Below are 16,235 nucleotides of genomic sequence, written 5' to 3'. Positions count from 1 at the left end.
GGGCGCGGTGGCTCAAGCCTGTCATCCCAGCACTTTGGGAGGCCGAGACGGGCGGATCACGAGGTCAGGAGATCGAGACCATCCTGGCTAACACGGTGAAACCCCGTCTCTACTAAAAAATACAAAAAATTAGCCGGGCGAGGTGGCGGCGCCTGTAGTCCCAGCTACTCCGGAGGCTGAGACAGGAGAATGGCAGGAACCCGGGAGGCGGAGCTTGCAGTGAGCTGAGATCCGGCCACTGCACTCCAGTCCGGGCTACAGAGCGAGACTCCGTCTCAAAAAAAAAAAAAAGAAAAAAAAAAAAAAGACCGGGAAATAACCTATTGAACTTGGTCTCACTGAAGATCCTGAAGCAACCTGGTAACCCTCTCAGACTCCTCTTAGCCATGATCCAGAAATAGTCCTGCCCATTGAGATAGCTGGGGGGAGACACGCACAGCTGTGGCCATGGAGGCAGACCCGCAGACCTTGGCCTCAGCTGTAGTCCCTTAAGAAGCACTGTGACGCAGTTCCAGCCCACACAGCTACAATCCATGGCCAGTTCTTCGCACCCAGAGGCTGACATAGTGAACTGGGAGGAGAGGTGCTAACTACCTAGCGGGAGCCAAAATCCATCCATGCACCAGGTATCAGGCCCACCTGGATCCAACTGCAGGACCTTGCCCTTGAGCCTGCCCTATAAAAATCAGAGTTCTCAAGGCAATCCAGTCTGCCCAGGGACCAGACAGGATCCTTGACTTCCCAAGTCCCTGGTAATAGGCACACCAAAGGCAGACCCCACTGTAGACCCAGCAGCAGCCTTGTGATCCAGCTATAACCTCTCTTTTGTGCAATTCAAGAGGAGATCCTATCAGCCCAAGGACCCTGCAAGAGGTCTTTGCCTGATAAAACTAGTTTATAAAAACTGGAGATGTTTGCTCCTTCAAACATCCAGATACCCATGCAAGGCTACACGGTGCCCACTCTCAATATGTCTGTTTTAATATATTACTGAAAATTTGCACCACAGTAATTAGGCAATTTTTTAAAAAGCTATCTGACTTGGAAAGGAGGAGTAAAAATGTTGCTATTTGTGAATGACATCTTTTTTCCCCCCCTTGAGACAGAGTCTTGCTCTCCTGCCCAGGCTGGAGTGCAGTGGCATGATCTTGGCTCATTGCAACCTCCACTTCCAGGGCTCAAGTGATCCTCCCACCTCAGTCTCCCGAGTAGCTGGGACTACAGGTGGGCACCACCACACTCAGCTAACTTTTTCGTTTTTTGTGGAGATGGGTTCTTTGCCATGTTGCCCAGGCTAGCCTCAAGCTCCTGGGCTTGGGTGATCCTCCTGCCTCAGCCTCCCAAAGTGCTGGGATTACAGGCATGAGCCACTGAGCCCCACCCCAACATAATCTTATGTGTTTAAAAAAAAAGAAAAAAAACTAGAACACAGCAATAAACTGTTTGAACTAATAAATGCATTCAGGAAAGGAGCATGATGCAAAATCACATGAGAAAATCAGATGCAGCCGGGCGCGGTGGCTCACACCTGTAATCCCAGCACTTTGGGAGACTGAGACGGGTGGATCACGAGGTCAGGAGTTCGAGACCAGCCTGGCCAACATGGTGAAACCCCGTCTCTACTAAAAATAAAAAAATTAGCCAGGCGTGGTGGCAGGACGCCTGTAGTCCCAGCTACTAGGGAGACTGAGGCAGGAGAATCACTTGAGCCTAGGAGGCGGACATTGCAGTGAGCTGAGATCGTACCATTGCACTCCAGCCTGTGGGACAAGAGAGAGACTTCATCTCAAAAAAAAAAAAAAAAAAAAAATCTTACCACTTGGGAAGTAGATAAGGGAGGGAGATAGTAGTTGTTGGGACATGAGTGATGCTGGTTCTATTTCTTGGTTACACACCTGTATTCGCTTTGTAATAACTCACAGAGCTTTACGTGAATGTTTTGTATTTTTTTGTATGTGTGTTGTATATCAAAAAAATTATTATATATTTTTACATAAATCCTAACTTAGAATCTCAGAGTAACAGTAGTGTTTTATTTTGTTTGAAGTGAGACACACTCACCCATAACATCATCAAATGGCTTTGAATATTCTGAGCGATTTATTCATGTTATAACCCTTGGGTAACCCCCCAGGTCTTTTCAGTTTTAGTTTTACTCCAATTTGGAAAGTGGAATAGTTTCAATTTGGGGGAGTGCAACTGTTTTCCGGCCAAGTCCTACCCTAACCCTAAGGCCAGGACAGCTAGTACTGTGCCCTGTGCATAGCAGGGCAGTTGTAGAACTGGGCTGAATCAGAAACAAAATTAGTAGCAACCACTGGTTTAAGGTAAGAGATGCATTAACTGGGCATGAATTCCATGTGTGCTGTGAGAGTTTGCCCCATGGCCAGTCCAGGGTTTAGGTCTTAGAAAATAGCTTTGCCCTGTTAAAAAGCAAAGAATGACTTCAAGACATACTCAGCTGTTTGGCTAAATTTCTGCAGGAGGATATGTTTTCACAGCTGATCTTTTTTTTTTTTTTTTTTTTTTTGAGACGGAGTTTTGGTCTTATTAACCAAGCTGGAGTGCAATGGCGCGATCGTGGCTCACTGTAACCTCCACTTCCCAGCCTCACTCGATTCTCCTGCCTCAGCCTCCCGAGTAGCTGGGATTACAGGCGATCGCCACCACTCCTGGCTAATTTTTTTTTTCTTTTCTTTTTTGTATTTTTAGCAGAGACCAGGTTTCACCATATTGGCCGGGCTGGTCTTGAACTCCTGGCCTCAGGTGATCCTCCCGCCTCGGCCTCCCCAAGTGCTGGGATTACAGGCGTGAGCCACAGCGACCCACCAGATCCTAGAAAAAAAAATTTTTTTTTTTTTCGGACGGAGTCTTGCTCTGTCGCCCAGGCTGGAGTGCAGTGGCCCGATCTCGGCTCACTGCAAGCTCAGCCTCCCAGGTTCCCGCCATTCTCCTGCCTCAGCCTCCCAGTAGCTGGGACTACAGGCGCCCGCCACCTCGCCCGGCTAGTTTTTTTATATTTTTAGTAGAGACGGGGTTTCACCGTGTTAGCCAGGATGGTCTCGATCTCCTGACCTCGTGATCCACCCGTCTCGGCCTCCCAAAGTGCTGGGATGACAGGCGTGAGCCACCGCGCCCGGCCTATCCTAGAAAACTTTAAATGACACACGTGGTCACCTTTTATTTATACTGCACATTGCTGCCTGGGAGGATTGCCTCACTTTCCACAGCTCGGGCTGCTTGGTCAAAAGACCAGAGGCCAGGAAGGTTATGAAATCGGAAACTTTAATTATCATTTATTGTTTCAATTTGTGAAATATATGTGTGTGTGTGTGTGTGTGTGTGTGTGTGTGTGTGTATAAAACTTATAAATGGATATAATCTTACATACAGGGTTAAATGCGAGTATCACCCAGGCAGGTCTGTCCAGGTCTCAGTGCCCTGAGGAATGTGGCCTCAAAAGGCCTGCACCCGAAAACCTGTCACTCTGGTTTCATTGGGCCCAGTGTCTGATCGCCCTTCCTGTCACTCAAGACCTGAGGGGGCGGGGCCTGGAGCTCCATCCAATCAGCGGCGCCAGCGTGAGAACTGTCCAATCAGACGTGCAGCCAGAGAGGAAGGGGCGGCCTTGTGGATCTGGCGGGGCCTTTGTCTCCTTGCGGCCAACGGGGTGCTGGGTTCGCTCTTGCTGCCTCCCGGAGAGTCCCCGGTGACTGCTGCAGGCCCTGTCGCCCTGTGGCCTGCATGTACTGCGAGATTTATAGGGAGGACGGCGGGACACCCAAAAGCTGGGAAATGGTGAGTGTGCGGGGCAGGGTGTCCCGAGAAGGAGAGGGGTCTGACTGGAATCGGCCGGAATTGGCTGGAACCAGCGCTGGCGACCCCCGGCCTCCCCGCGGTGGGCTCCGGGGTGCGCGCACGAGTCCCGCTGGCGCAGTTCGGCCCTCAGTCCTGTCCGCGCTGGTAGGGGCTGCGCCGGCAGCGGGATTCCGGCCGCCGGGTGACTGCCCGTCTCTGCCTGGTGACTTCCGCACGGCCCAGAGCCCTCCGGGGCAGCCCCGCGCCCGCAGCCCGCGTCTCCCCTGGATTGTGCCTTGATGACGGTGGGGTTGTCGGGAGAGTCCCCACCGTGAAAGGTTCCTGAGTGGTGTCAAGCGCGTCCGTGTGAAGAGACCACCAAACAGGCTTTGTGTGAGCAATAAAGCTTTTTAATCACCTGGGTGCAGGGGGCCTGAGTCCCAAAAGAGAGTCAGCCCAGGGGGAGAAGGGTGGGGCCGTTTTATAGGATTTGGGAAGGTGAAGGAACTTTGCAGCCAAAGGGGGGTGGTTCTCTGGTGCGCAGGAGGGGCGGTCACAAGGTGCTCAGTGGGGGAGCTTTTTGAGCCAGGATGAGCCAGGATGAGCCAGGAGAAGGAAATTCACAAGGTAGTATCATCGCTTAAGGCAAGCACCGGCCATTTCACTTTTTTTGTGGTGGAATGCCATCGGTTAAGGCGAGGCAGGGCGTTTGCACTTCGTTTGTGTTTCCTCAGTTACTTCAGGCCATCTGGTCCTATACGTGCATGTCACAGGGGATGCCATGGCTTGGCTTGGGCTCAGAGGCCTGACAAGTGGGAGGAGCTGTAGTCTGTGGGTTCCTTTCTCCTCTTTTTTTTTTTTTTTTTTTTTTTTTTTTGAGACGGAGTCTCGCTCTGTCACCCAGGCTGGAGTGCAGTGGCCGGATCTCAGCTCACTGCAAGCTCCGCCTCCCGGGTTCATGCTATTCTCCTACCTCAGCCTCCCGAGTAGCTGGGACTACAGGCGCCCACCACCTCGCCCGGCTAGTTTTTTGTATTTTTAGTAGAGACGGGGTTTCACCGTGTTAGCCAGGATGGTCTCGATCTCCTGACCTCGTGATCCGCCCGTCTCGGCCTCCCAAAGTGCTGGGATTACAGGCTTGAGCCACCGCGCCCGGCCCTCTTTTTTTTTTTTTAAGACGGAGTCTCCCTCTGTCGCCCAGTCTGGAGTGCGGTGGTGCGATCTGGACTCACTGTAAGCTCCGCCGCATTCACGCCATTCTCCTGCCTCAGCCTCCGAGTAGCTGGGACTACTGGCGCCCGGCCTGTAATAAGATTTATTAGCATTTGGTGGTAGTTAAGCCTACGTTTTGTTTTTCTCCAAGTTTGCAAATTATAAGAAATTTATTTAAGTTAGCTGGGATTTCTTAGGTAGAATCCCAGGACATCAAAGCCACTCAGTCTAATTGCCCGCCATTTATTTATTCTAACACTTCACAGGGGAACTGGTTTTCCCAGCATTTTTCAAATGTATGGCAAGCAGGACCTCAAATCCAGGACTCTGTTCCCCCAGCCTGTTTTAAAGCCTGAAGGAAATCTTGTTTCCAGTTTCGTTTCTTTTCTTTTCTCTTTTTTTTTTTTTGAGGCGGTGTCTCGCACTGTTGCCCAGGCTGGAGTGCAGTGGCAGGATCTCGGCTTACTGCAACCTCCGCCTCACGGGTTCACACGATTCTCCTGCCTCAGCCTCTCGAGTAGCTGGGATTACAGGTGCACACCACCGCACCCAGCTAATTTTTTGTATTTTTAGTAGAGACGGGGTTTCACTGTGTTGGCCAAGCTGGTCTGGAACTTCTGACCTCGTGATCCGCCCGCCTCGGCCTCCCAAAGTGCTGGGATTACAGGCTTGAGCCACCGCGCCCTGCCTCCAGTTTCTTTTCTACATTCCCAAATGCTAACTTACCCTCTCCAAGCACGACATTATCAACTATTTGTCTTTTTTTTTTTTTTTTTTTTTTTTTTTTTGAGATGAAATCTCACTCTGTTGCCCAGTGCCGAAGCTGGAGTGCAGTGACTCAATCTAGGCTCACTGCAACCTCCACCTCCCAGGTTCAAGCGATTCTCCTGCGTCAGGCTCCGGAGTAGCTGGGACCACAGGCACGCGCCACCTCGCCCGGCTAATTTTTGTATTTTTAGTAGAGACAGGGTTTCACCGTGTTAGCCGGGCTGGTCTCAAACTCCTGACCTCATGATCTGCCCCCCTCGGCCTCCCAAAGTGCTGGGATTACAGGCGTGAGCCACTGTGCCCAGCCTATTTGTCCTTTATTTGCTTTTCAAACAGATGCAAGATTTTAGTGGTTCCTTTTTGTTTTTTTCAGTGCAGTGAATGGGCTTTTTTTTTTTTTTTTTTTTTTTTTTTGAGATGAAGTCTAGCTCTGTCTCCTAGGCTGGAGTGCAATGGCGTGATCTTGGCTCACAGCAATCTCTGCCTCCCGGGTTCAAGCGATACTTCTGCCTCAGTCTCCTGAGTAGCTGGGACCACAGGCGGGTGCCACCACGCCTGGCTGTATGTTGGTATTTTTTGTAGAGATGGGGTTTCACGCTCTTAGCCAGGATGGTCCCGATCTCCTGATCTTGGGATCCTCCCACCTTGGCCTCCTAAAGTGTTGGGATTACAGGCGTGAGCCACCGCGCCCGGCCATGAGTGGCTTTTTTTTTGTTTTTTTGTTTTTTTGTTTTTTTTTGTTTTTGAGACGGAGTCTCACTCTGCCGCCGGGGCTGGAGTGCAGTGGCCGGATCTCAGCTCACTGCAAGCTCCGCCTCCCGGGTTCCCGCCATTCTCCTGCCTCAGCCTCCCGAGTAGCTGGGACTACAGGCGCCCGCCACCTTGCCCGGCTAGTTTTTTGTGTTTTTTAGTAGAGACGGGGTTTCACCATGTTAGCCAGGATGGTCTCGATCTTCTGACCTCTGACCCCGTATCCTCCCTGCGGATTACAGGCTGAGCCACCGCACCGGCCTGAGCTTTTAAAAAATTTTCTGCGCTGGGATTACAGCACTTTAGCCACGCACCCGAGCCCCTGAGTGGCTCTCTTTAAAAAAAAAAAAATTTTTCTCTTCTGAACATTTCACATGAGAAGAAAGCAGAGAATAATCACTTGACACTCTGCTGTAAAATGTTTGCTCAGCCAGTGTCCTGGACAGTTTCCTTGATGTTTTCTGTTCATAGTTTGAGGTCTTAGATTTAAATCTTTAATCCATTTTGATTTGATTTTTTTGTATCTGCCGAGAGGTGGGGGCCAAGTTTTTTTTGTTGTTATTTTTGTTTGGTTTTTTTTTTTTTTTTTTTGAGACAGAGTCTCACTCTGTCGTCCCCTGGGCTCAGGTGATTCTCATGCCTCAGCCTTCCGAGTAAACTGGGACCACAGGCCAGGGCCACCACAGCTAGCTAATTTTTGTGTTTTAATAGAGACAGGGTTTCACTATGTTGGCCAGGCTGGTCAGACTCCTTGGCCAGGCTGGTCTCGAACTCCTGGCCTCAAGTGACCCTGCTGCCTTGGTCTCCCAAAGTGCTGAGATTACATGTGTGAGCCACCACACCCGGCCAAGGGTCAAGTTTTCTTCTGCATATGAATATCCAGTTTTCCCAGCACAATTTATTTACAGACTGTTGTTTCCCCCAAAGTATGTTCTTGGCACCTCTGTCACAAATGAATTTGCTGTAGATGTACTGATTTTTTTCTTGGTTCTTTATTCTGTTACATTGATCTATGTGTCTTGTTTTATGCTAGTACCATGCTGTTTTTGTTGCTATAGCTGTGTAATATAATCTGAAGTCAAGTAGAGTAATTCTCCAGTTTTTTCCTTTTTGCTCAGGATGGCTTTGGCTATTCTTAATCTTTTGTGATTCCAAAAAAAATTTTAGGCTTAGTTTTTCTATTTCTGTGAGGAATGTCTTTGGTATTTTGGTAGGTATTACACAGAGTTTGTAGAATGCTTTGGGGAGTTACGGACATTTGAGCAACACTGATTCTTCCAATCCATGAACACGGAATATATTTCTGTTATTTTGTGTGCTCTTCAGTTTCTTTCATCAATGGTTTATAGTTTCTATGGTCGAAATCTTTCACTTCTTTGGTTAAGTTGATTCCTAGGTGCTTTATTTGTTGCTATCATAAGTGGGATTACTTTCTTCATGTCTTTTTCAGATTGTTTGCTGTTGGCATATAAAAATGCTACTGATTTTTTGGTCTACTTTAATATGTAATTAAGAATGATTGTAATTTGATATATTATTTGTAATAATACTTTTAAAATTACTTGTAAAAAAAAATGCTACTGATTATCGTATGTTAGTATTGTGTCCTACCAGTTTACCAAATTTGCTTTTCAGTTTGAATAGTTTTTTCGTAGAGTCTTTAGGTTTTTCCAAGTGGAAGATCATATCATTTCAAACAAGGATAATTTGATTTCTTCCTTTCGAATTTGGAGAGCTTTGTTTTGTCCTCTTGTCTGTTCTAGTGAGGACTTCCAGTACTAAGTTGGATAACTGGTGAAAGTTGGCATCCTTTTCTTGTTCCACATCTTAGAGGCATAGCTGTCAATTTTTCCTTCTTCAGTATACTAGCTGTGGGTCTGTCATTTATGATTTTACTGTGTATGCTCCTTTTATACTCAGTTTTTTGAGGGTTTTTTTTTTATCATTGAGGGATGTTGAATTTGATGACATTCTTTTTCAGCATCAGTTGAAATGATCATATGGTTTTTCTCCTTCTGTTAATATGATGTGTCACATGGGTTGATTTACATATGTTGAACCATCTTTGCATCCCTGGGATAAATCCCACTTGGTCATCATGAGTGATCTTTTTTTTTGTTGTTGTTCTTTTTAAGACGGAGTCTCGCTCTGTTGCCCAGGCCGGGGTGCAGTGGTGCAATCTCAGCTCACAGCAACCTCCACCCCCCAGGTTCAGTGATTCTCCTGCCTCAGCCTCCTGAGTAGCTGGGATTACAGGCGCCCGCCACCATGCCCGGCTAATTTTTATATTTTAGTAGAGACGGGGTTTCACCATGTTGGCCAGGCTAGTCTCAAACTCCTAACCTCAGGTGATCTGCCCGCCTCGGCCTCCCAAAGTGCTGGGATTACAGTCGTGAGCCACATGCCCCGCCCTAAGAAGAAATTTTAACTCATTCAAATACTAAGAATTTATGAATACACGTTTTTAGAAATATAGTTCTAATGGAACAGTGTTTCAGTGTGGAACATAACGTATTTACCAACATCTAAATATATTTTGTTTTTCTGAAATAAAAAGCCCAAAATATATAAGATGAACTCATATTTAGTAGCTAAATATCTTAGCATTACATCTTATTTGGACATTATCTAGATATTTAATGAATATCCATTACTGAATTTAGTTTACCAAAACTATAAAGATAGAGAAACTTTTTCCCCTATAATTTATTTACAATTTATTTATTTTTTCTTTTCCAACGTTTATTTTAGATTCAGGGAGTAGTGTGTGCAGGTTTGTTATACTGGCAAATTTTGTTTCATGGTGGTTTGGTGCACAAATTATTTATTTCATTACCCAGATAATGAGCATAATATCCAACAGGTGGCTTCTGTTCTTACCTTCCTTCTACTCTAACGTTGTCCCCAGTGTCTTTTGTTCCCTTCTTTGTGTCCATGTTTACTCAATATTTAGCTCCCACATATAAGAGAGAACATGCAGTATTTGGTTCTCTGTTCTGTGTTAATTAAATTATCCAGCGGCATTCATGATGCTGCAGAGAACATGATTTTGTGTTTGTTATGGTTGCATAGCATTCCCTGGTGTTCATGTACATCATTTTATTTATTCAGTCCATTGTTGATGGGCATGTAGGTTGATTCCATGTCTTTGCTATTGTGAAAAGGCTACAGTGAACATACACATGCATGTGTCTTTGTTGGAGAACGATTTACACTCCTTTGGGTGTATACCCTGTAATGGCATTACTGGGTCAAATGGCAGCCCAGGTTTATTTCAGAAATCTCCAAAATGCTTTCCACAGTGGCTAATGTACGTTTTCACCAGCAGTGTATAGGCATTCCTTTGTTTCTGCAACCTCACCAGCATGTTATTTTTTTACTTTCTAATTATAACCATTTTGAATGGTGTAATATAGCATCATTGTGGTTTTGTGTTGCATTTCTCTAATGATCAGTGATTTTGAACATTTTTTTCATATGCATATTGGCCATGTGCATATCTGCTTTTGAGAAATGTCCGTTCATGTCTTTTACGTTTTTTTTTTTTTTTTTTTGAGACAGAGCCTCACTCTTTCGCCCAGGCTGGAGTGCAGTGGCACGATCTCAGCTCACTGCAACTTCCGCCTCCTGGGTTCAAGCGATTCTGCTGCTTCAGCCTCCCGAGTAGCTGGGATCACAGGCACATGCCACCACACCCGGCTAATTTTTGTATTTTTAGTAGAGACGGGGTTTGCTGTGTTGGCCAGGCAGGTCTCGAACTCCTGACCTCAGGTGATCCGCACCTAGCCTTTGTTATTTCTTTTCTTCTTCCAGCTTTGAGGTTGGTATCTCTTACTTTTCTAGCTCATCTAGGTCTGATGCTAGGTTGTTAATATGAGATTTTTCTAACCTTTTGAACTGGGCTTTTGGCTTTTCTCTTAACATCGCTTTAGCGGTGTCCAAGAGATTCTCAAATGCTGTGTCTTTTCTTTATTCGTTTCAAATATTTCTTCATTTCTGCCTTAATTTCATTATTTACGCAGTCATTCAGAAGCAGGTTGTTTAATTTCCACGTAACTATGGTTTTCAGAGATCTTCTTGATACTGAGATCTATTTTTATTTAGCTGTGGTCTGAGAGTGCGGTTGGTGTGATAACAGCTTTTTAAAATTTGTTGGTAATTGTTTTATGGCCAAGCATGTGGTTGATTTGCGAATGCGTGCCATGTGCGGATGGGAAGAATGGGCACTCCATTGTTGAATGGAGTGTTCTGGAGATGGTATTCAGTCCGTTGCTCAGGTGTTGGGTTCAGGCCCCTGACTTTGTTAGTTTTCTGCTTTGATGATCTCATGCTGTCAGTGGAGCGTTAGAGTCTTCCACTAATACTGTGTGGTTATCTGTGTCTATTCATAGGTCTCCAAGAAACAGTGTTATGAATCTGGGTGCTTCAGTATTGTTGCATATATATTTAGAGTATTTAAGTTTTCTGATTTTATTGAACCTTTTATCATTACGCAATGCCCTTGTCTTTTTTTTCTTTTTTTTTTTTTTTTTTTTTGAGACGAAGTGTTGCTCTGTCACCCAGCAGGCTGGAGTGCAGTGGTGAGAACTCGGCTCACTGCAACCTCCACCTCCCAGGTTCAAGTGATTCTCATGTCTCAGCTTCCCAAGTAGCTGGGATTACAGGCACGTGCCACCACGCCAGGCTAATTTTTTAAAAATTTTTAGTAGAGATGGGGTTTCACCATGTTGGCCAGGCTGGTCTCAAACTCCTGACCTCAAGTGATCCGCCTGCCTTGGCCTCTCAAAGTGCTGGGATTACAGCTAGAGCCACCACCATGCCTGGCTCCTTTTTTTCTTTCTTTCTTTCTTTTTTTTTTTTTTTTTTTTTGAGACGAAGTCTTGCTCTGTTGCCCAGGCTGGAATGCAGTGGCTGGATCTCAGCTCACTGCAAGCTCTGCCTCCCGGGTTTACGCCATTCTCCTGCCTCAGCCTCCAGAGTAGCTGGGACTACAGGCGGCCGCCACCTCACCCGGCTAGCTTTTTGTATTTTTAGTAGAGACGGGGTTTCACCATATTAGCCAGGATGGTCTCGATCTCCTGATCTCGTGATCCGCCCGTCTCGGCCTCCCAAAGTGCTGGGATTACAGGCTTGAGCCACCGCGCCTGGTCAGCTTTTTTTTTTTTTTTTAAACAGAGACAGGGTCTTGCTGTGTTGCCCAGGCTGGTCTCTTGAAATCCTAGGTTCAAGTGAGTCTCCCACTTTGGCCTCCCAAAGTGCTGATGACAGGTGCTAGCCTCTGCTCCTGGCCTGTCTTTTTTCGTTATTGTTGGTTTAAAGTCTGTTTTGTCTGAAATAAGAATAGCTCATTTTTCTTTTTGCATTGCTTGATAGATTTTTCTCCTTCTGGTTACTTTTAGCCTGTGGGTGTCACTGTATGTGACATGGGTTTCTGGAAGACCATAGACTTGCGTCTTCTTTCTTTATGCAACTTGCACTCTGTGCTTTTTAAGTGGGGCATTTAGCCTGTTTACATTCAAAGTTAATACTGATATGTGTCTTTTTCTTTTTTCTTTTCTTTTTTCTTTTTTTTGGTAGAAACAGGGTCTCACTATTTTGCCTAGGCTGGCCTCGAACCCCTGGGCTCAAGCAGTTCTCATGCCTTGTCCTCCCAAAATGCTGGACTTACAGGCATGAGCCACCATGCCTGGCCTTGATATGTGTGGATTTGATCCTGTCATTGCGCTGTTAGGTGGTTGTTAGGTAGACTTGTTTGTGTGGTTGCTTTATAGTGTAAGTGGTCTGTGTACCTAAGTGTGTTTTTTGTGGTGGCCAGAAATGGTCTTTTGTTTCCATATTTAGCATTCTCTCTCTTTTTTTTTTTTGAGATGGAGTCTCGCTCTGTCGCCCAGGCTGGAGTGCAGTGGTGCAATCTCAGCTCACTGCAAGCTCCGCCTCCCAGGTTCACAGCATTCTTCTGCCTCAGCCTCCCAAGTAGTTGGGACTACAGGCACCTGCCACCATGCCTGGCTAATTTTTTGTATTTTTTAGTAGAGACGGGGGTTTCACCGTGTCAGCCAGGGTGGTCTCGATCTCCTGACCTCATGATCCGCCCGCCTCGGCCTCCCAAAGTGCTGGGATTACAGGCGTGAGCCACCACGCCTGGCCAGCATTCTCTTAAAACCTCTGATAAGGCAAGTCTGGTGGTCATTAATTCCCCTTGCATTTGCTTGTCTGGAAAGAATTTTGTTTCTCTTTCACTTATAAAGCTTTGGTTGGCTACATACAAAATTCCTGGTTGAAATTTGTTTTCTTTAACCCATTTCTCATTTGCCCCGAGAATACTCTTGTCTCTAATCCTAATGTAACATCATAGACATTTCCATTACATTTCTGTCCTGTCTCTGATCCTAATGTAACATCATATATATTTCTGTTGCATTAGGATTAGAGACAAGTTAGAAATAACTCCAAGGACAGTTTTTATATTTTATTTTAACATTGAAAATCAGTCAGATTTGGCCAGGCGCAGTGGCTCACGCCTGTCATCCCAGCACTTTGGGAGGCCAAGGCGGGTGGATCACGAGGTCAGGAAATCGAGACCATCCTGGCTAACACGGTGAAACCCCGTCTCTACTAAAAACACAAGAAAATTAGCTGGGCACAGTGGCGGGCGCCTGTAGTCCCAGCTACTTGGGAGGCTGAGGCAGGAGAATGGCGTGAACCCGGGAGGTGGAGCTTGCAGTGAGCCAAGATCGCACCACTGCACTCCAGCCTGGGCGACATAGCAAGACTCTGTCTCAGAAAAAAAAGAAGAAAAGAAAATCAGTCAGATTTACTTCAGCCTCAAGGAGTGTGCTTATGTAAAACTGAATGAGCACTGGCAGACGACTGCACTTTTTTTTTTTTTTTTTAATGGGAAATGGATTAAGGACGCTGAATATAGGCTCCCTGTCTCCTCTCGGAGAGGAGTGCACACGCCTGGGATGTTTCTGAGTGTTTTCATCCCTTTCTGCTATCAAACATTACAGTGTGTTCTGCCTTTTACTGTCTTGCCTCAGGGATGTTCACATAGCCCCACTCTCTGTCAGGAACTTCGGGGAACAGGATACCAGACCCCGGCTGATGGACTGCCCCTGGTGGCGGGGGTGGGGACATGGGTTTCGTCACATATCATGTTGGCTTCTTTCTCCAGCTGGCACACGTAGCTTGCAAACCTTGCTGTCTCACTTGGCAAACAGAGGCTGGGCAGTCAGCACAGCACCTTCCACCGGTAAATGGTGTGCAGGAAAACCATTTTGCTACCCAGGTGCAGATGGTGGCCTCTCTCCAGAGCAGGAGGAACTATTGTGTCTGCCGAGAGCTGCCCTCTTCCTCCTCCACCACCACAGGCTTGCTGTGATGCACTCAGGATCCAATTCCAAGCTCTTGGGAGGACTTTCTATGCAGTGTGATTGTTACTCCTTTTTGTTGTTTTGGTTTTGTTGTTGTAGTTTCTATTGCTGCTGTGGCATCTGGCCACAATATTCCTCCATATACCTGCCCCCAGGGACATCACAAAAGAATGGCGTGAAAAGAATGTGAGGGTATTCAAGGGTATGCGAGGGTGGAGTGTATGGTAGATGCGCCTGTGTATGGCAGACACACCTGACAGCAATAGCTAAACGTAAGCCTTCTTTGAGAATGAGCCTCCTTTGAGAAAAGCCTTGCTTTTTGCAAGCAGTCGTGCTTCTCCTTGCGTGTTTTTGCGAGTGGTAATAGTTCTTCTGTCCATCCCACCACCACTGGACCGTCCCTGTGTATCAGTCCCCCTCAATAAAGCCTATGTCTCATTTTTTGGCTCCAGGTCTCTTCTTTGGTCTGGGGGACATGATGCCATTCCTGTTGGAGTCCACAGGGGTCCAGCTGGATAAGGGCCAGCAGAGAATGCTGTGTTTCAGGATGCTGATTTGTGGCCTTCACTTTGGACCATAAGTATTTGTGTTGTGATCACAGCACTGAGTGTAAGGGGCTCAGTGCTGGGCCTGCTTTCTCTAGCTGAGTGCTACCATAATGGTCTGGGAGAGGCAGCATCAGCATGCAAGAAGCCAGTTTGTAGACCCCTTCTAAACCTCTAGAATCACATTACTTAGACTAGGGCCTGGAGTACCCAATAATTTATCTGTACTTTGATACTCGAGAGGTAATACTTAGCTAAGTGGCTCTCACCCCAGGCTTCAATTAGGATGACATGGCCAGTTTAAAGAAATACTGTCACCTCTGTGCTTCCCTCCCCGATTCTGTCTGTTGGTCTGGGTGGGAGCATCCATATTTTTTTTAAGTGTTCCAGATGACTCTAAGTGAAGCCAGGGCCATGCATGAGGGCTCCCAGATGTATTCATGAGAGTTGAGTTCAGCCTTTGTTCCAAAGAAAGGTTACGGGGCCTGCTCTGCTTGGGTTTGGTAGAGGTGGGTCAGTGTGGACCATGTTCCCATGGCTGCAGCGGCAATTGCTAGAGTCTTTGGAGGATAAGGGCACCTGAAAACAAAGAAACACACATTTTGATCTTTATGTAGGAGCTCATTGTTCCTGACTCTTTCCTGTGATAAAAGGACAGGGAGGGTGTACTTTTTATGAAACTCTAGGATTTTCTTCCCATGGATGTGGTGGTAGAAGGTGAAAGGGTTGTGCCGACCCTTTTAAAGGCTTACAGGATGCAGGTGTGATTGGCCCAGAGACTCTCACCTGAGAAGGAATCCCAGAAATGGAAAAGGAACACAAAGAAATGGCTGATTCTCAGGAGAATGTGTCCCGATTCAGAGACTGTGTCCACTTTTTTTTTCTGGAATGTCATGTGTTTAGAACCCACAAATATGTCTCTACTTCTGATGTTCCTGCCTAATATGTTTGTTTCAGTTACTCCCCCAAACCTTTTATTGTGATAGTCAGTGAGCTCTGTAAACTCTTTCTCCCCTATATTCCAGAGCCTTCTTTCTTTCTTTTTTTGTTTTTGAGACGGAGTCTCGCTCTGTCGTCCAGGCTGGAGTGCAGCAGCGCGATCTCGGCTCACTGCAAGCTCCGCCTCCCGGGTTCACATCATTCTCCTGCCTCAGCCTACTAAGTAGCTGAGACACAGGCGCCCGCCACCACACCCAGCTAATTTTTTGTATTGTTTAGTAGAGACGGGGTTTCACCATGTTAGCCAGGATGGTCTTGATCTCCTGACCTCATGATCAGCCTGCCTCAGCCTCCCAAAGTGCTGGGATGACAGGCATGAGCCACTGTGCCCGGCCCAGATCCTTCTTTCCATTCTGTCCATCCAGGCTTCTCACATGCCTTGACCCACATCTCACCGTGAGTGTATGAGCTGCACTATTGTAAATGTTTCCTTAGTGACAGATCAACATGGGAATCTGTGGACACCCAAGGTTTCTGGTGGGGGTAAGGTCAGGAACTCAGGTATTGGTGAGGAAGGGGAACATGTGCTGTGTAGGGTCCATCTGGATGCTCTGTCACCTCTATGCAGAACGGGACTAAGGAAACGCACATTCAAAGAGGATGGTATCAGTGACCAAGAATGGCTCAGAAAGTTCTGAACAAAAGAATAATTGGAAAAGACTTACTTTCTAGGATGCTAAAAGGATCCTAGAAAGTTTCTAGGATGTTTACATTATAAGAGATTACAAAACCTGAACCTGGGAGAGATCTGGAGCTTGAACTTTGCATAAAGGTGATTTTTTTAAATGAT

The 16,235-nt window shown here is 46.5% G+C and overlaps 1 protein-coding gene across 3 annotated transcripts in view; it reads left to right on the top strand.

Annotated features, from left to right (window-relative positions):
* Window positions 1–3,652: 3,652 nt before the first annotated feature.
* The window catches only part of ZNF695 (zinc finger protein 695), a 60,242-nt gene continuing 47,659 nt past the window's right edge, over window positions 3,653–16,235 (top strand). For 2 of the 3 annotated variants that reach the window (XM_030935438.1, XM_030935439.1), the window contains exon 1: window positions 3,697–3,798. In XM_030935438.1, the coding sequence (XP_030791298.1) occupies window positions 3,745–3,798 (54 nt within the window). In that variant the 5' untranslated portion in view covers window positions 3,697–3,744. Of the gene's footprint in view, window positions 3,799–16,235 lie in introns of all 3 variants that reach the window. The other variant, XM_010387331.2, reaches the window with a different exon arrangement.

The sequence above is a fragment of the Rhinopithecus roxellana genome, chromosome 8, assembly GCF_007565055.1.
Source record: "Rhinopithecus roxellana isolate Shanxi Qingling chromosome 8, ASM756505v1, whole genome shotgun sequence".
NCBI lineage: Eukaryota > Metazoa > Chordata > Mammalia > Primates > Cercopithecidae > Rhinopithecus > Rhinopithecus roxellana.
This window is presented reverse-complemented; position numbering and strand designations above follow the sequence as displayed.